Below are 19,695 nucleotides of genomic sequence, written 5' to 3'. Positions count from 1 at the left end.
GGGGGGCAGCGCTCTCAGCGCCCTCCCCGGGACCCTCCCTGGCCGGCCGCGCTGACAGCCGCGGCCCGTCCCCGCGGCCCCGGCTACCCGCCGCGCTGCCCGGCTCCCGCCGAGCCCCACCGGCGCCCACCGCCCCCTCCACAACCACCGTGGCCGGCCCGGAGGCCCTCACCCCCACCCCAGCCCCGCACAAGGCCCGGCAGCGGCCGCCGCCCGCCCGTAGGCCCCGCAGCCAGGAAGCGGCCCCGCCGCCGCCCCGCTCCCTTCCCCGTCCCCCCCTTCGGCCTCCCCGCGGGCCCTGCCCGAGCCCGCAGCCCCGCGCCGGGCCGTGCCGCCCGCCGTGCCCACCTGGGTTGCCAGTCATTCCAGCCCCGCGGGTGGTAGTGCTGCCTGCTGCCGGTGCCGCTCAGCCGAGACCCCGGGGCTCTGCGGCTCATTACCTTGCCCGAGACGGCATGGCCGGCCGGGCAGCGGCGCGGGGCGAGGCGGCAGCGGAGGACGAGGAGGAGGAGGAGGAGGAGGAGGAGGAGGAGGAGGAGGAAGGGGAGAGGCGAGGCGAGGCGCGGGCGGCTGCTGCTGTCTCACACCGCAGGGAGGGGACGCGGCCGCCGCGGCTGCTCCGGCTGCTGCCCGGCCGCGCGGCACGCCGGGATGGCGGACATGGGCCTCCCGCCCCCTCCGCGGGGCAGGCCGGGAGCCAGGCGGCGGCCGCTCCGCCCTCGGCCCCGCGGGGACGGGACTCCCCGCTGCGGGGATGCCCCGCGCCTCAGCGCCTACTCCCCGAGCCCCTCAGCGCCCCGTGGGGAGGCGCCGGGTTGGCACAGGGGTCCGCTCTCGCCTCCTTCAACCGCGAGGATTGGGGGGGGAGTCGCCAAGGAGTGAGAGGAGGCAGCCCCACAGTGAGGGGAGCCGCGGGAGAAGAGACCACTCAGGGGGACTCTTGGTCCCTTGGCAGGAGCTGGCTGCTCTCAGCCCCCAGGTTGTGAGGGGAGCCAGCCCCCAGCTGGGGTCACTCCCCCATGCTGTCACCTGTCCTGGGGCTGCCTCTTCTCGCAGATAACTAGTGATAGGACTAGAGGGAACGGCCTCAAGTTGTGCCAGGGGAGGTTCAGGTTGGAAATGAGGAGACATTTCTCTCAGAAAGAGCAGTCAGGCATTGGAAAAGGTTGCCCAGGGATGTGGTGGCATCACTGTTCCTGGGGTGTTCAAGGAAAAGTTGGACATGGTGCTTAGGGACGTGGTTTAGTGGGTGACAGTGGCAGTAGGGTGATGGTTGGATCGCTTCCCTCTCTTCCCTCACCAGTCACCCGTGCCCAGGTTTGTCCCCGTGAGGACGTCACCCATGCATGGCTGCCAGGGAAAGGCTGATGCTTGGCAGTGGTCAGCAAAAAGCTGACTAATCCCATACTACTAGTTTCTCCTTCTTCCAGCTGCCAAAAAGTGTTTCTAAAAGCAGACCAACAACACAGCCTCTTTCGAAGCCAGAATGACCTCTGTGCAAAGCAGCCACCACATTTGCTGGGAGGGCATTTGATACACGATGTGTTGAAAGCCTACCTGTAAATTGGGAAGGCAAACAGATCAGAGGGGCAAAAAAAGTCTCTGCAATTTGATAGATATTCTGGGCACATTTCCCAAAACATGATGTGAAGATTGTCTCAGGCATATTTTTATTTCTCCTGCAAGACCTGAAAACTTACATGAGTGTGTATGATAAAACATATTCCTGACTGCAGAATATTTCCTTATTTATGAAAAATTATAATAGCTTAGCCAGATACTCAGCAAAGAGACCTGAGTAGAGTGAACTATTTTAACTACAGTATCCTAGATTTGCCATTGCTGAAGGTTTGAAGGAGCCTTTTAAATTCCTACGTGCTTAATAAGCCAGGGTTCTGCTGGTGCCTTGGCTGAGACAGATGGCATGCTGCCGCCTCCCTTGGCTTCTGCTGGGCAGCCATGATCCCACTGATACAGGCCTGTTGGCTTCTAGTCCATAAGTAATGCTTGCAAAACGTGCACGGATTTCAGAAACAGTTCCAGGACAATAAAATATATCACGAGGTTTCATTGTGGTACAAGTCCGTTTTGATGCAGTGTGACCCATCAGACTACACTTCAACTGTCATACGTTTGTATATCTTGATTAAGTGAATCATTTTTGTGAAAAGAATCAATTCCACAGGCCATGATAAATAGTTTTATTTTTCTTTTTTACAGTTGAGATGGACAGCCACAATTACACAACATGCAGCAAAGCAAAGTTTTCATAAGTATAGCAACAATATCTGCTGCAAAGTTACTCACCCTTTCAACAAAATATAACAGATCCTCTGCCACTGGTGATGCAGCAGAAGGTTTTTCTTTTTATTTCTTGACTGAGTAGTATCCTAATGGTAATGACATAAATTGCTTGTAGGGAAAGGTAATATCAGAAATGTATTTTTAACTACCTTTCAACCTGATTTAGTGAGGGGAGGCAAGAAGGAAAACTGGCACAATATGACCAATAACTGCCTGCATATAGCAAGAGTTTAAGAAACACTGATTTATTGTTTGGTACAAGAAATTTTGTATCAGGAATCCTGTATTCTAGTGGTGAATTTGCTGCAGTCTCGTGGTCTAATGCAGATCACTTCTGAGTGTAGTTGTCTCTATTTGTCTAATGGATTGGTGATGTTTATTTCTTTTAACTGTTGTTATACGCAGCCTTAAACACGTAGAATGGTATAGAGTTGCCAAATGCCATTAAAGGCATACTCGATCTGTTTCTACAAGGATGATTATGTTGTGAATTTCAATAGTATTACAGATAATAGTTAATATTCTCATCATGATCTGTGACGTAGAGCAATAATTATTTGCATAGAACTTTTTCAGTTGCAGATTTTACTCAGCCACTTTGCAAAGATGGATAAGGCCATTCAGGCACCACTTTCTGGATGAAATACTGCAGAGAGGCTGAGGCCTGGGTTTTCAAAACTGCCTTCTAATTTTCTGTCCTGAATTTTGGGACTGCAATTTTAGATACTTAGGGGCCAGCACTGCCATCAGTTGAAGCTACAGGTCCTCGAGTCTTGCCAAATAAATAAATAAGATGTCTAAATGTGGACCCCCCAAAATAGAAATTTACAGACTTAAAAAAAAAAAAAAATCCTAAATCTCAGAATGAGTCAATGACACTCACAGATACATCTCTGGTCTCTCTCCCAAGTGTGTGCTCAATCCACTCCATCAAACTGTCCACGTCCATTATAATGAAGAACTCTGGAGTGATGGAAACTGTGAACCACACTTTTCATAGTTTATAATTCACAGTAATGATTTCTCTTGTAATATATAAAAGCAGGCTGTATTAATCTGAGTATTATTTTTAGTTGGAATAAAGTGTAAATTGTATATATTTAATATGCTTAAACAGGGCATTAATCACCATATTGGATCTTTTACCCCTTTCTGGTTTATTTCTTTACTGAGCAAGTATGTCTAGAAAAAATTAGCTAGTGATGAAGATTACGAGTCACTTCTGGCCCTTGGCTCACTCTGATTCATAACAAAGCTACAGATTGAGGAAAAAAATAATAATAATAAAAAAAAATCAGCAACCACAAGAAGGAAAGAGATGCTATTTCCTCTTCTAGAAATAGGACAGGAGCCAAGGAGCAAAACAGTACTTAACTAGAGCAGAGAAGGACTAGATGCCAAGATCCTGTGGCTTGAATATTGCAGATGGATGCCTCTGAAAAATTATAAAAGATTCCTTGAACAGTTGTTCCCTATACCTGCCAATCCTACCACTTTGATGGTAGAATCCTGTTTTTATCAGTAACCCACCAGATTTTCAGTTGAATGGCCCCATACCCCACCAGCTCACTATTTTCTTGACATTGAGGACTCAAAGCACGTGTGATGTGTGGCCAATCTGCACAGGCATGGAAAGCCCAGGGTGTCCAGAACATATTGTACCGGTGGTGCAGGCACAGCTCGTCAGCGCATGCACAGGAGGTCCCTCAGGACTCCTACTGTTCTCTTCATTAAAAATGTCGGCAGGTGTAATTATCTATGGAGATAGTAGTGCTGAGCAAAGATACTGTGTATCACGAGCAAATGGTGCAACCTGCATTGGGGTCTACTTTGTTTCATCCCAAACTGCTTTTCTTCCTGCATCTTTCAGTGTGTATTAATACAGAAATACAAAGGAAAATAGTCCCCAAAGCAAGGTATATTGAACCATTCTAGGGTTTTGTGTTGAAAATCTTTTTAATGAAAAAATGAAAAAAAATCCTCAATCTTACATTTTAGAAATTCCTAGTAAATGCTCTGTGAATAGAATACTAACAAAAATCACTTACCTTATTTTCTTTACATAAAAGACAAAGGAAAATATTTTACCATTCTGAGCATTTATTAAGCTACTTTGAGTGTAAGTGGGATAGTGCATGGAGCCATCTGCTCTATTTCCTCAAGGTCTTTTAGAGGATAACTTTTACTGAACAGCATTCTTCTGTATCAGCGCAATAAATATAATGAATTAAATTTGTTGCAACTCACATTTTTGCTTTACTGGATTTCTTTAACGCTATTATTTTAAGAGGTGAGTGTTTTACCTCTCTAGGTAAGGTAGCATTAGATTCTTCCGTATACAGAATATGAGAATATATTTGAGTTCCTATCACAGATGTTCGTTATAGTGTTGTTACACTACAGACTACAGAAGTCCTTGGTTGTGCATATAAGCTGTTTCTTGATGCTCTGTTTATTATCTAGATGTTTTGCTGTTTATTATTTATATGCTATCTTAAATGTTCTAGACACCGCTTGCATACTACCAGCAGCAGCCATCAGTCACATACAATGCATGAAGGGAGCATTCCATTTAAGTGAATGGTACCTTAACAAGTAGTCATTCAAGTTACTTTGACCTGACAAATCCATAACCTATAACAGGTTTAGGTCTTGAAGTATTTAGGTCTTGAAATGTCTAAGGAAAAATGGCAGAATAGTAACTTTTTTGCTCATACAATTGGTCATATTATGTCTGTTAAATTTCAGCCAGGGAAAAAACAGAAAGACAGCCCAAAGTAGTAGTTTCCATGCTGGTCTTCAGGAGAGTATAAACTGCAACAATTCTCTTATGAGTTTTGGAAGTCACACAGAATGCCTCAGAGGAAAGTCATGGTATGCACGCAGCGTCTTATGTAGTTCAATTGACAACATCAGAGCAACTCAGTTAAAAACAATTAACATCTCAGAAAAATCAACTTGTGAAACAATCTCACATCTGATTGGTACACAACACTGGCTGAGAATCAAGTATGCTTCTACTCATGCCAAATAAATGCGCACCACAAGCAGCAGTCCCCTCTCTTCCGTTCTGTAGGGCTCCAACCATGCTCCCTTTCCTCCACACCATACCCATGGCCCTGCCCGGGGTGTTCTCTTACCTGCTGCAGGTTAATTCATATTGCTGTACAAGTTGGCTATTTTGACTCTCAGTTTGGGGAGATTTGTACAGCCCACATTATTTCTGGGGAGCCTGGACTGAAGCTTAATGAAAAACATGGCATCCTGCAAGAATGAGAAGCTGAATCAGGACTTATGAGAAATTGCATATTATGAAATGCTGCACAAGGCTGGAACAGAGCTGGCGTTAACTGTACTGCACTGCAGAAAAAGACAAAGTTGGAGCAAGAAGCACTTTTCTCTTACTGTGGATGCCAAGAGTACAAGACTTACACAGTGAAGTCCTCCTCAAAAATTAATAATGTACTTGATGCTGTGTTACCTTTCCAGTGAATCTGAGAGCTTCCATCTGGTGAAATAGCTGCCCTCCCACATGAATTTTTATGCTCAGTAGACCTAAGCTTATATCATGTTTGCTGAAGGGGCCATTTGAAAGAGGCTGCCAGAAAAGTATCAAGCCCTTAAGGCATAATAAGCCTAGGGAAATTTGTTTGGATGGTGTAATGAATCCAACTTGTTAATTTAGCTCAGTTTGGTGCTGATAGCAGAGAGCTGTGAAAATTGAAAGAAAAATTGGTCTAAGAGGTGTTGTACAATTAAAAGGAAAACACTCAGTAAACTCCCCCAAGGTATTTGTCCTTTAATCTTCTCTAATTTTAATTGCTTTTTCCAGGCTTATTTTCCCACCTGTTTTTTTCATGCGTTCCAGGTCTCAACATTACCAAGTCCATATCTCTCAGTCTTTGCTTGAAGTCTTTGGAAAGACACTGGTGTTATCACTAGAGACATCACACAAGGTCATACTTCGAGTGACAGCTGGATAACCAGGATTTATGACAAAAAAACAAAACAAAACAGTATCAGAGCACAATAGGGAGGAGTCACGGGGTGAGACAGAAAGAGATTTAAGCAGCAGATCCCCATCCACCAGAGTACACTGTTCCAACCTGGGCAGCCTTCCATGGGACTGATTTTCTTTGTGAAATACAAGAGCATCTGCCAATTCTGCACACATTTCTCAAGCCCCACTCAGCTTTTCTCACAGTCCTGAACAGCATTTTGGTGGAAAGACACGTCGAGGCTTTTGACTACAGAGCTGGCAGTGGGCGTAAGCATTATTAGCAGAGGACCCATGGACCAAAAGTTGGTCAAGGGACTACGAAACTTCTGCTTCCTTAAGAAAGCAGCCAAAAATCAGCCCTTTGTGCCACTTTGCATGGTCATGAGCTATGAGGACATCAGTATGGACTCTGGTGGGCAGATGTCCCTGTGGCCACGGCCAGCTGGCTCAATCCAGAGCATCCCCAGGAGGGCTCAGAGTCTCCCCAGGGGGAATTAGGGCCCCAGGAACAATCTGATTGAAATGTCACCTGCATAGCTGTTATTGCATGTTATTCTTGTGAGGAAGGCTGCGGCCGTATCTGATTAATGACACAATGCAATTCAAACTGAACCAAAAGAGTAAATTGTCTCCCACTGCCAGATACATTCAGTGCAAAGACTGTACCAATTTAAGCCCACAGAAAGCTTGGTTTGAGGGAGGTGTCTAGCAGTAAATGAAAGAGAACCTGATTTCCTAAATAACACACATGCATCGTAACCACCAAATCATCTTCCTGGAGTACTCTATCTAAATCACTACAATTTCCAGCTTCTGCAACAGCAGCCTTACAAACCACAGCTTCCTCCAGTACACGGCTTTTACTCAACCCCAGGCCAGGATGAAAAAAAAAAAAAAAAAAAAAAAAAAAAAAAAGTGGTCTTGCACATAAAAACTCTACATTATTGATATTCAACCTCAGTTCTGGCTCTTTCCCTATTTGCAGGTTTTGATCTGGGAACCCTCATAAAATTCTCTTAATTCAGCTTTTGCGTGTTTACAGAGAAAACTCCAAGGGTTTAATCAGAAAGAAACAGAAAGAAAATAGCTGATCTCATCATGCTATATTTACACATTCTTTTAACTCCTTTTGGTGATTTACACCTAATTGATATTCCTCAGTCCCCACTAATTTTAATCAAAAAACATGTTATTCTGTAAAACTCTATATTTTAAAGCTTTCTAGGCAGAAGTGACATCTTTGCTTATCTTTAGCAAAGCAAGACCTTGACCTAGCTGGGATCTCTCAGCACAACATAACGTTAAGTCTAATAATTCTCCTACAGATGAGCCCAAGAGCCTGGAGACAGTGGGAGCCTCATCATTTGGAGCAGAGTGAGCTCTTAAACACAGCCTCTTCCTCCCTCCCTTTGTTTTTCTGGACTGTAGGGTACGCCACATTTTAGCCTGATTCCTTGCAGCACAGCTCTCCTCTTTGGGGTCGCAGCTCCCAGAGCCTGCAGTCCTTTAACCCGTGGGACCTTTAGCAAACATGACAGGCCTTTCATTTGGCTGGAAAGTAATCAGTAATTGACATAAATTTATTGTTGTCTGTCATCTAAGTTCCTCCAAATTCTTATTTGAGATATTAATTAGATTGTTTTCAGTCTGCAGTTTGTAATTACTTAATTCTCTCAGCTCCTTGAACTCGTTGTTTCTCAGTCTTACAGATACGGAGACCATTCAGAATGAATAAATTTAACCTTGAAGTAATCAGTACTGCACAAGGATAGTGCTTCATCATAGTGCTTTTTCTTGTTTTTGCCTGCTGAATATAAAAACAGACAATGTTTTCCTCACCCAGCTCATTCATTCAGATGTTTTTGTAAAACACTGACACTGGGAGCTGCACTGCATTTATGCCATGTCTGATGTGCCCATTAGTTAAACACCTACTCTCCAGATAAATGGATTTCAGCTTCATGTGTGCAGACCCAGTCCACCGACCCTATAACAACCTGCTCGCAAATCCGTAAATCCTTTCACCAACACACGGTACCAACCAAGCTAAGCATTTAGCCATGGAGAAGAAAGCCCATGATAAGACCGAAGAGTGACACTGAGAAATGCAGCAGCACAAACCTCAGCTGGACAGGTAACCGCTGCTTCAGCACGGCTACCACTCTGAAATGTAGCCTACACGCACGTGTACATTTCCACTCACACTATCTGGAGCAACACAACCAACTTTAAATCTGGAATACAAGTTGGAAAAGCAAAACAAAAAGAAATAAAAATCCCACATCTGTTTGAAGGAAACGTCCTCTAAACTTTGAGCTTCATATAATTAAAAATCACACTGCAGCAAATTACAAAGCAACCCATCGTTTTTAAGATCTAGTGAAATCAGTCCTTCAGGGGTAGATTTTGCATTTCCCTCCTCTTTTCATTCTCTTCTGCCTGTGAGTGTCAACTGCAGAATGGTGGCTCCCTGAGGATAGCTCAGGGCATGCCTCCTAGACCAGCACAGCTGGGTGCAGAACCTCGCTGACATGGCTACAGTCTGGTGTACATAAACGCAGCCCGATGCACTTCAGGGAGATGCACATCACCACCTTAATGCAGCTTCACATGTAACTCACTGATTTTTTTTTCAATCAGTGAATGGAGAGCAATTTGCATAAGTGGCAGGATACATGTAATTCCTCTTCGTTCCCCAAACCCTACTTCATTACAAATCACATGCCTTAGTAAATATGTAAATTTAATGTATTTTTTTAAAATGCCTGAATTGATTAATTACATAATTTTATTTATATATTTAAATTATTTTAGCAGGGTTCAGCTGTTCATAATACCTGCTGAATATTTATAGGTCTGTATAGCACTAAGGTGATGATTTGGAGAATATCTGGCTTCTTGTAGATTTCTGGATATGGGTTGGCTCTGATTTGTCTGGGGAGGGTAATGGAGTTACCGTCCTCACTTCAGAGCCCTCCTGTGGTCTTCTAGCCCAGTACCCAAGTGACACCATATCTATTCCTGAGTTACTGCAGGGCACAGACTGACATATTAATGTAAACTGGAGTTGAGGATTATGTTAATGTCAGGCTGGGCACTAGAGTGGGGAAATAGGGCAGGGAGCTGGGAACTGCAGCCTCAGCTGCCATCTCTGCGGGAGCTGCAGAGCTCAGGGGAGGAGCTGGAACTCCCACCTTGAATGTGCAATTCTGTTATTTTACAGGCTGCCCTATTTGTGTCTAATTTTTGCCTGCTCACTTGCATATGGATTGCAAAGGGTCTTTCCATGGTATTCAGTCCCCGTTTGACTGCGTCGTGAGGATTTGTCTCTGGTGTGTTCAAACCCACTGCTTACTTACAGCCCAGCAGTGCCTGCTTTCCTAAACATCTGCTGCTGTAAACCCCAAATGATACCTTTACTTATGTCTTGGTTTTCTAAGTAACAGCCTACACTTCTTACGAGCCAGAGTGGTTTAAGTGCATGCTGCCAGCGCACAGTTAGGTTTCCCTGGCCGGCCCCTGCCAGGCTGTTGCTTCTTCCAGCGCAGCTGCCCCACAGCTCACTGGGGGTCAAAGCACCACACCTTTACAGACAGAACCCCATGTACTGCCCTGAGCAGGGTGCAGCCTCCACCTGCAGCATCAGGACGCTGGCAGTCTTGAGAACTGGTAAAACCAATTAACAGATCCTCGCCCCGCTGTGTAACCCATTCCCCACCCCTGCTGTGTGCCTCCCTCTCTCCCACCCTGCAACATCAGTCAGCAAAGCCATTCTATTTCACTTTTTTTACACCATCATATTTAGGCATTTTCCTTGGTTTCATCTGTTTTGCTTCATGTAGTATGCACAAAAGACCACCACGCCCGCATTCTCTGCCCTGATCCTCGAGTCTGCAAGTTTCTCTGCTCTTAACCCAGCAAGTTCAGTCCCTCTTGCTGTCTGGAAGCTTGTCCCTTAACAACTTTTCCTGTTTTTACATACTCCCAACACAAATGATGAGGAAATCCCTAGTGTCTCCAGTCCTACAGTTCTCCTACACCACGCAAGCACATATTCCTTCATCTGTAATGGCTTCTTTACCAGAGATAGCAATGGCACGAGAGCTCAGCAGAACACAAGCTGACAACCTGTAGAGGGTTTGTATTTGGACAGCCATGCTAAGTAGCCAGGACAAGTCTCTGAATGCCTTCCACACCTAAGGTTTGCTCCAGCTTCAGAACTGGCCCCGCTGAAGCCGCCCTTCCATAGCCCAGCCCCTAGAGTCGTGCTGTACGGGTTCAGAAGGTCTCAGCACAGACAGCCCCTTGTGGAGCCAGACTGGGCAGTGCAGGTGAGAGGCCAAAAATTAAACAGCACTCCTCGTTCTGAGCGGTGAGTTATGAAATACACATCCCTAGTGGGGCACTGGGAGTTGCTAAATGAGTTTCTGATAGTCTCCATAGCAATGGAAAAGCATACTAAGATGAGAAACCACAGAGAAGATGTATGCCAGAGATGGGTCTCCTTGACAACAACCGAGGCATGGGACTGAGAAGCTAAAGCTGGATCCTCCCGTCCTCCCCTGCCGCGGTGACTCAGGATGCCGTACGGGGGCTACTCTAAATAAAAGCAACAAGCACCAAGATGAGAATAGATGGAACCGCTAACGTCAGCGATGAAACCACCCATTTACACCGCTCGGAAATGTGTGTGTGTCTGCATGTCAGTTCCTTTGCTTACCCAGAGGTGTTATGTGTTAACAAGCTGCAAAGTCAAGTATACAAAAATTGCCAGGCTTACTATAAAGCCCTGCAATCATATGCATTCCTCCTGTTTATTTGCCTTATGAGACATTCCTTAATTACATGATCAAATGAGATTTTTCTATAGGAACCCTGCCTTGTTCAGCATGCGAGGCAGATGATGCCTACTGAATTGGTGAGTCAATATTTTGTCTTTTCCTTGTTGTTCAATAACTTGCCTCGGGCCTTCTTTATTTCATGCTATACAAACATATTCACAAAGACAGAATAAATTCCCCCCTGACAATTTCTGCATCAGTTATTATAGCAGCAAGGTTAAACACTACCAAACTGGAATAATGCTAAAAATATTAGCTAAAAAATAAACTCCAACTACAAAGGCAAAAAAAGCAGGAAGATGCAAGCCAAAAACGTTCTACAGCTGCGCCATTCCCCAGCAGCACCGCAGCAACCAAACGATCCAGCTGTTCCTTTTGTTCCTGTTTCCCTCCCCTCTTCCCCAGATTTCAGTAAGGTTTTATTGCACAGGCATACCCAAACGTCCCGCTTACATCCCTCTGCCATGCCCTGCAATGGACTAGGATACTTGGGGTGTGTTTAAAACCTGTAGTTAATAACTGATACCAAAACAACAAAAAAAAGGGGTGCTGGATTCTCAGTGGATGTTGGCACTGGGAACAGGTACTGCCATTGCAAGCTTGGGGCTATAATGTAAAAGCAAAGCATCATTCCCTGTTTGATTCTTCAAGCAGGTGCTGGGTATTAAGAAAAGTCCATACCGTGGTTTGTCATGTAAATGGCAAGGTTAAATAAAGCAGTGTTCTCAGGCAGGTGAAGTATCACAAAGCACAACATTCTGTCACTTTTGTAATAAATAAATAAAAATCATAGTTGGGTTGCTTGAAATTTTATTGAAATTAAATCATATTGATTTCCTCCAGCTTTCTTGTAATTAAAAGAAGTAATTGTTTAGGCAATTTAAAATTAATTCCATTGTTATATCCTACTTTGGTTATTAGCTGAAGACTGCAGATCCCACAGGGCAGCTGAGTAGCTCTCCCTCTCCCCCTCCCTCTCTCACCAGCTGACTGCCCTGCACTGAGGATTTCAGTATTCCCTGGAAACCAAGAAGAATCTCTGAATCTTTCTGCAGCAATGTCAGCAGAGGGGTTTTTCACCTTTGTAACCAGCAGTCAGATGAAATTAAAAAATAAAAATAAAAAAAAAGAAAAGGGGAATCAGGTCAAAAGCTAGGGCCCAATAATCTCTAGGCTAGAAGCAACTGGTTCCTAAGACAGGAAGCCTGCCGAGGAGCTGCACCTTCCTCCAGGTCAGCTGCTGCTGAACGCTGGAAGGTCATTTTGGGCCACAGCTTGTCCCCATAAGAGGGAAAGGACCACCAAGGTGCAGGGATGTATCCAGTGAGAGCTGGGCCTCATCCTACAGATGTAGTTGCTGGTGCAGCGCAAAGTGCAGTCACGTTGACTTTGGGCTCATCCAACGCATCATCTTCTTGTAGTCAGTGTTGCTAATCCCTGTTACCTTTCTGGGCATGTTTTTCCATTTCTGCACACACACAGGGAAGTTGTTTTGTAATTAGCACAAGGCTGCAAGTGCTGCCCTTGCTCCTGGACGAAGTTTCTCTTCCAGAGACCAAGGTGTCTCAGTGCCTTGGCTCTGGCCACCACGTGCAGACACTGATCTGCCGAATTAAAAAGAACAATGGCAAAATATGTCACCAGCTGCCAGCAAGACAGACTGCATCACATGAGGTGTCTGCCTGTGAAGCCAATTAAATGCACACTGCTGGAAGAGAAATTTCAGAGAGCCTTCAGCGTGAGAGCGAGTCCCAGAAAAGACAGTGCATCTGAAAAAAAAAAAAAAAAAAAAAAAAAAAAGAGATTTTCCTAATGCCTTTTATCCAGGCGTGTAAAGCTGGCAGCCTTCACAAGCCTTGGAAGAGATCTTGTTCATGTTGTGTGAGGAATACCATTTGTCTCATGGCAAGAAGTGCCTCAATGTAGGCTTTGGCTTGACCTCACATTTCTCCACACCGTGGGTTCACCTGCTGTTGTGCAGTGCAGCCACCTCTGGCTCAGAGAGCAATAGCCTGAAATACAGCAGAAATGCCACTCCCTGCAGCACAAGCAGGCAGCACACCTCTCCTTGCAGGCTGCAGGGGGCTACTCGTGCCCTTCAGAAGTCACAAATTCTCACTGAGGCTAGAAGAATCCCATAAAGATCAATATGGCCCAAATAGCCTGGCACAGACGGGATTGTATTTCAAGCAGAATTCAGTGATTGTTGGCATCGCTAACACAAGCCCAAAGATACCTTTTCCCTTCCCCTTGTTTTTCAGAGCTTTTTAGTTTTTATTTTTAAATTTAAAAAGAAGATATTAAAGGAGAACCTTAAATGTATCAACTACGAACTCAGATTAAAATAAAGTATATGTGAGTATCCTAATCACAGGCTTTGTAACTGATAGACATTCGTTCCGTACCAGACATGACAAGTGTAACAGCAGGGTTAAATGCTACCAGGATGTTATTAAACTACCAAGTGAGAGAGGAAATCAGAATACAATTGCCACAAATGCTCTTAGGCTGCAGACTGATCTTAGCCACGAGTGAAGACTGCCCCTTAGGATTACAGATTGCGATAAGAGAGTATACACAGCTTTCCACCCAGCAGTAGGGCAAAGGAATTGCACAGATTTTTTTTTCTCAAAAGGAAAACCCCATCCCCAGAGGTCAGACAGAAAATTTGTCCCAGAAGCTTTATTCAATAGCACAGAGTAGCTCTGACACATGTACCCTGCTCTTCTGTATGATACCTCTATCAATTCCTCTGATACACAACATTTATTTTTATTCTAGAAAAAAAAGCAACAAACAGACAAAACCATAAAGTGCCACAGGAAAACCAGCTGAACTTCTTCATACTAGATGGAACTCTGAACAAAACACAGTCCTGGCTGCGCTCATTTTAAACAGCATCTGGATCCAAATTTTGCAAATCGTTCACATCTTCAGAAAAAGCCAAGCTAAAAGCCCTTGAACGAATGCACCGATGGGCTGAGGTCAACTGCATGAAGTTTAACAAGGCCAAGTGCCGGGTCCTGCACCTGGGGCGTAATAACCCCAAGCAGAGCTACAGGCTGGGAGATGAGTGGTTGGAGAGCTGCCAGGCGGAGAAGGACCTGGGAGTGATAGTGGACAGTCGGCTGAATATGAGCCAGCAGTGTGCTCAGGTGGCCAAGAAGGCCAACGGCATCCTGGCTTGTATCAGAAATAGTGTGACCAGCAGGGCTAGGGAGGTGATTGTCCCCCTGTACTCGGCTCTGGTGAGGCCGCACCTCGAGTACTGTGTTCAGTTTTGGGCCCCTCGCTACAAGAAGGACATCGAGGTGCTTGAGCGGGTCCAAAGAAGGGCGACGAAGCTGGTGAGGGGCCTGGAGAACAAGTCCTACGAGGAGCGGCTGAAGGAGCTGGGCTTATTCAGCCTGGAGAAGAGGAGGCTCAGGGGCGACCTTATCGCTCTCTACAGATACCTTAAAGGAGGCTGTAGAGAGGTGGGGGTTGGCCTGTTCTCCCACGTGCCTGGTGACAGGACGAGGGGGAATGGGCTAAAGTTGCGCCAGGGGAGGTTTAGGTCAGATGTTAGGAAGAGCTTCTTTACTGAAAGGGTTGTGAGGCATTGGAACAGGCTGCCCAGGGAGGTGGTGGAGTCACCATCCCTGGAAGTCTTCAAAAGACGTTTAGATGTAGAGCTTAGGGATATGGTTTAGTGGGGACTGTTAGTGTTAGGTTAGAGGTTGGACTCGATGATCTTGAGGTCTCTTCCAACCTAGAAATTCTGTGATTCTGTGATTCTGTGAATATCCCCATCCAAAGTGTGCAGCTCCAAGTCTGAGGAACTGCCCCGTCACAGGGTGCAAGATTGAATAGCTTCCAGAGAGACGATGAGAAATGTTAAATGAGAAACAGAGTTGGAAAGCAAATGAGCATAAGTGAGCCAACACACTGTCTGTCAAATATAAAAGCAGTTTTCAAACTGGTGACGGTTGAAAGTAAAGAATTAAATGCTCATATTTATCAGACACAACAACAGCACCCCTACCTGACATGAATTCAGTGCAGCAGTGGATGGTCCTGGGCTCAGCCAAGCTCTAAGGGGCTTCAAGTGGTAACTTTTGACAGATGATGATGATTCCTCCTTCTGCCACCAAGAAAGCCAGCAGCAATGCACAAAATTGCTCCTCAAACCAGAAACGCCTGGTGCTGGCCAGCCCACTGACCATGTTTGTATAGAACTCCTCCAGTCCAGCATCCCTGCCACGTCCTTGTCCCCTTCCCTGATGCTGTGCCAGCTCTGGTTGCAGGAGCGTTTCTGTGCTCGTGGCTCACGGCCCGCAGCTGAGCCCCAGGGAGTGATGGATGTGGGCAGCACAGGTGGTGCAACCCATGCCAAGTTCCCCTATCTCTGCTGGGTGGGTTTCAGGGCAAAATGCTGGCTGTGCTGAGAAAATTCAGGAATAATTCAGCAGATTTGAGGGAAGTTCTAAAGAAAATGGCTGTGCTATTATCTGGTCTGTCTCTTCTAAAAACCTTCCCTGACTCGTTATGTTTGTATGGGTGTAAAAGGCAAGTCCTCATTTTTCACCCCCCTGGTACCTTGGCATGGCAGGGATGAGAACCTCTGCAGGCTCCCTCTAACGGGAGGAGGATGAAACAATCAGATTTACCAAAGCTCACCTGACTCCATCCACTGGAAGACTGTAAATTTACATCCCCTTATGGACCCTTTGGGATGTGGCCATTTTGTACAAGCACAATGCCAACGTCCTGCAATGAACGCACATGACTGGGGGAGAGCAGGAAAGGATTGCAAAGGGCATAGCACCGGGTTTCCCCTGTGTGACATGCAGGCATGTAAAATGGGACAGCGGCCACAGGCAAACCAAAACCAGCAATTAAACCGTTACAAATTCCTTTCAGTTCTTCAATGGAGTTGGGCAAACTTTGCCTGCACTACTGCTGTACGGTTGTCGTAGCTCTGCCCTCAGCCCAGCTCCTAATCACCCTCCAGCTCAAGGGTGTCAAAGCTCAGACCATTTTCTCCAATGTACAGGGAAAGCCAGGAAGCTAGGATGGTGCTGAGACACCCCATGGTGCCCAGTGGGACAGGATGTCCCACAGCCCCAGAAATACAAGCATCAGTGCTATCAGGGCTTGGACATGAGCAGAAACATCCTCCACCTTCTTTCCATCCCTGCTATCCCATAGCCTGTGCCCAGAGGAGAAGCACAAGGGAATTCTGTTCATCTGTCATTCCACAGATGCTGTTACCTCCATGGGTGCCTGCTCCCAGGACCCCTCGTCCTGCCCACCCCAGCACCCTCTGCTCCCACAGAAGCGAGCGAGAAGGGGCTGCTCTGCCATGCAGTTCTTGCTGTCATCAGCAGATGGCCAAATATTACCACACATTCCTCACATTTACATCAGAAAAGGTCACCTAACTGGGTAGAAAACTCCTTTCCCTGCCAGAAGTGTTTATTTATAAAATGGCATACACTTGGTACACTTGGCATTTACTTTTCTATAAGCAATATTACAAAACGTGTGACAAATGTTAACACTCATTTCCTTTCTTACTCTTGGTGTGCTTGCCAAAGTAAAAAGCACTAAGCAAACAAGGAGTAGGATAAAGCTCTGCCCTCAAACACCTAAGCATTATTTCTTATTCCAAATGGATTTCAAATCAAGAGAAAAGCCAAGGCCCAGGGCTGGCCTGTGTTCTCCCAGCTGGCAGGAGGTGGCAGAGCAAAGGCTCTGTCACACAGAGCTGAGAGGCAAGAGGCATTTGAATGCAGAAAGTGTTTCATTAAAAATGTGGAAAAGGCACAGTGAGGGCTGGTTTTTGGAAATACACGGCCTGATCGTGTGTGCTGCTTTGAAGCAGGCGAAGTGCCTACCGCACTGCTGCACCAGGGCTCAGGGGTTCCAGCTTGGTGCTTTAGCGTTGTGTGGTGTCTGAAAATAATCAATACAGGCAGCGGCACCGATGTGACTAACAGGAGCAAAAAGCCAAGGAGTAACCTTTCCAGCATCACCTCAGGGCACACCTGTGCAGACGGCTGGGCTGATTCATCTGCGGCATGTGATGGGCAGTGGAAATGAGCAGCTGTAGCTCGCAGAGCAGGTCCCACATTACCTGATGCTATGCCGTCTTTGCAGGCAGAAATGCATGGCTGTGGTCTGGGCTCTGGGGCCGTTGACCTGCCAGATTCACCTTTGCTGGGGCTGGACAGGAAAAGCAGCTTAGCTCCTGCCTCTGCATCCCATCATCCACATCGGACACAGGGGACAAAGGGAGAAGAAACAGTTCCATCACCTGAGCACACTTTGGGAGATTGATTTTCCTGAAACGCTGAGCTTCCAGTAGCTCGGGAATTGCCATTTAATGTCTAAGTGATGAAGGATTACTCTAGAGTGCCAACTGTAAGCAGACTGATGTGCCTCCCCCTTGATGCAGCACTCCACTTCTCCGCAAGCTGCTTGAGCCCTGTCCCAGCTAGCTGGGTTGTGATGGGGGCACAGGGAAGGTGTCATCTTTCTTCACTGTCACCTACAGGAAAGGCATGGTTGCCCCACTGCCACGTCCCCACCTTGGTCCTGGATGATGTTTGTCAAGCCTGGTGGCCCATCACTCTCAGTTATGCGGAGGTGGTGGGATGGCTTTCTGAAAACGCATAGGACCTAATCTGTGGACTGAGCTGGCAAAGAAGGTAAAAAAGAAGGTAAAATTCATACTTGGGTTCTGCCTTTTGTGCCAAACCATTAGGATTACGTATATGCCCACAGGGCTTTCATGGTGGGAGCCAGTGCTCCCACCTCTCATCCCTGCCTGCAGCCCAAGACTTGGACTTGGAGATGAGGAACTGGGCATAAAACACACAGTGAGACTGAACAGGGAGATCTTCAGAGATCACCTCCCTTGTGTAGGAACCTGATCCCTGGCCCGGATTTGAATGCTGCCGTCATGCTCTGAGATATGAATGCTGCAACAGGAACTATGGCACTTCCCAAGGCTCTTGGACTCCTCTGCCAGCAGCAGCTGGGATGTGCTCACAGCAGTGCACCAGCTCGGGCTCCTGCTGTTTTGGAAACCTGTCCCTAGAAGTCCTTTTTACCTACCGTAACTCATTTCAGGATTTTCTAGCTTTAAAAGAAGCCTGTCACGGCATGGAGACTTAAAAGATTTTTTTCTTCAGCTTAATGTATTTATAAGGTTATCTGTGGCTCAGCAATCTGATTTAATCAATTTGGGCAGATATAATTTAGGTACCAAACTTTTCAATTTGAGAAAATAACTCCCTTTGTCTTCTGAGAGCCCTATTATGACTAAGAGCATCACTGACTTTACGACAAACATAATTCCACCCAGAGACACCAGCAATCTTGGTAGGCAGTTTTAGAAACACGCAATTCTATATATGTCAGAGAAAACAGATGATCTGAAAGTAAAATGGCTCACTAAAGAATAAACAGAGCATCCTGCCAATCTTTTGTGCTCTGGGTTTCCTTGGCTGCAGGTTGGGGACTTTCAGAGGAATATTTGGAGCCCGATCACTGTTTTAATGCCTGGCCCCAAGCAGGGAAGAAAGGGGTCTGCTGTGCGTAAGGAGTGAGCAGGGGACAGGGGATACTTAGACCTGAGGATGGAGATCCTCCCCTGTGATAGAAAAGCACATCCCCAGCCCTGCACGATGCTAGATTTTTGGACAGTAACTGAATGGTGGAAACCGCAAGGTAATCTCCGCACGTGTGCATTAATAACCGCCTGCTCCCGTGCTAATCACGCCAGCCACGAGGCGGCTGCTAAGCAACTAAACCCCGGCGAGAAGGCACTTCTGAGATAATTCTAAAAATAGGCTCTGGCAGGCGAGACAGCGTGAGCACCCGAAGCGGTGACGTCAGGCTCCTTGCTGCCGCCCGCAGCCCGGGCAAACACCTCTGGGCATCCCCAGGGACGGGCAGCAGGGACTGACAGCGGTCACCGACACGGTCGGCAGCCTCTGACATGCTGCTTCTGCTCATCCAGCCCCAACCTGTGCCCAAAGGTGGGAGCAGCCCTACAGCACCTTTTGGGGATGCTGCAGGGCACGGGGATACCCCTGCTGCATCCCTGCCTGGATGGGAAAGGATGCCCTGAGCAAATCTGATGTTAAAAGGAGCAGTTGGATTAAACTGAGAGGACCATGCACATGACTGGAAATGAGAAATGACATCTGGGACTTTGGCATAACCTGTCCTGCCCTGTAGGGCTGGGGCGGGCAGGATGGTGCTGTGGTGGGAGCTGTGGGCAGGGAGGGCCGGTTCCTCGCAGGCGGTGGGCATCCTCCTCCTCCTCGCTACACCACCGCAGGAACAGGAAAGTCTGGGCAGCCACCACCCACGCTTCAGGATGACTGCTGCTGTCAGCAGTGCAGCCATTTCTCTCCTCCAAATACCACTTTCTAGTAAAAGAGGGGCCTGAGGGAGCTGATAAGCAAGGCTCTTTGACAGCAGTAAGAGCCCCAGGGTCGAAGGAGCGGAGGCAGATGAGCACCCCAACAAGCAGTGGGGTCCTGTGCCACCCCCATG

At 46.7% G+C, this 19,695-nt stretch overlaps 1 protein-coding gene across 3 annotated transcripts in view; it reads right to left on the bottom strand.

Annotated features, from left to right (window-relative positions):
• SMG1 (SMG1 nonsense mediated mRNA decay associated PI3K related kinase) overlaps positions 1–660 on the bottom strand; it is a 67,717-nt gene extending 67,057 nt beyond the window's left edge. For 2 of the 3 annotated variants that reach the window (XM_035339134.1, XM_035339133.1), the window contains exon 1: positions 349–660. Coding sequence is in view for 2 of the 3 variants with exons in the window: in XM_035339133.1 (XP_035195024.1) it covers positions 349–437 (89 nt within the window). In the remaining variant the exon portion in view is untranslated. The remainder of the gene's footprint in view (positions 1–348) is intronic. The other variant, XM_035339135.1, reaches the window with a different exon arrangement.
• Between the last annotated feature and the right edge of the window lie 19,035 nt (positions 661–19,695).

The sequence above is a fragment of the Oxyura jamaicensis genome, chromosome 14 (genome assembly GCF_011077185.1).
Source record: "Oxyura jamaicensis isolate SHBP4307 breed ruddy duck chromosome 14, BPBGC_Ojam_1.0, whole genome shotgun sequence".
Taxonomy (NCBI): domain Eukaryota; kingdom Metazoa; phylum Chordata; class Aves; order Anseriformes; family Anatidae; genus Oxyura; species Oxyura jamaicensis.
This window is presented reverse-complemented; position numbering and strand designations above follow the sequence as displayed.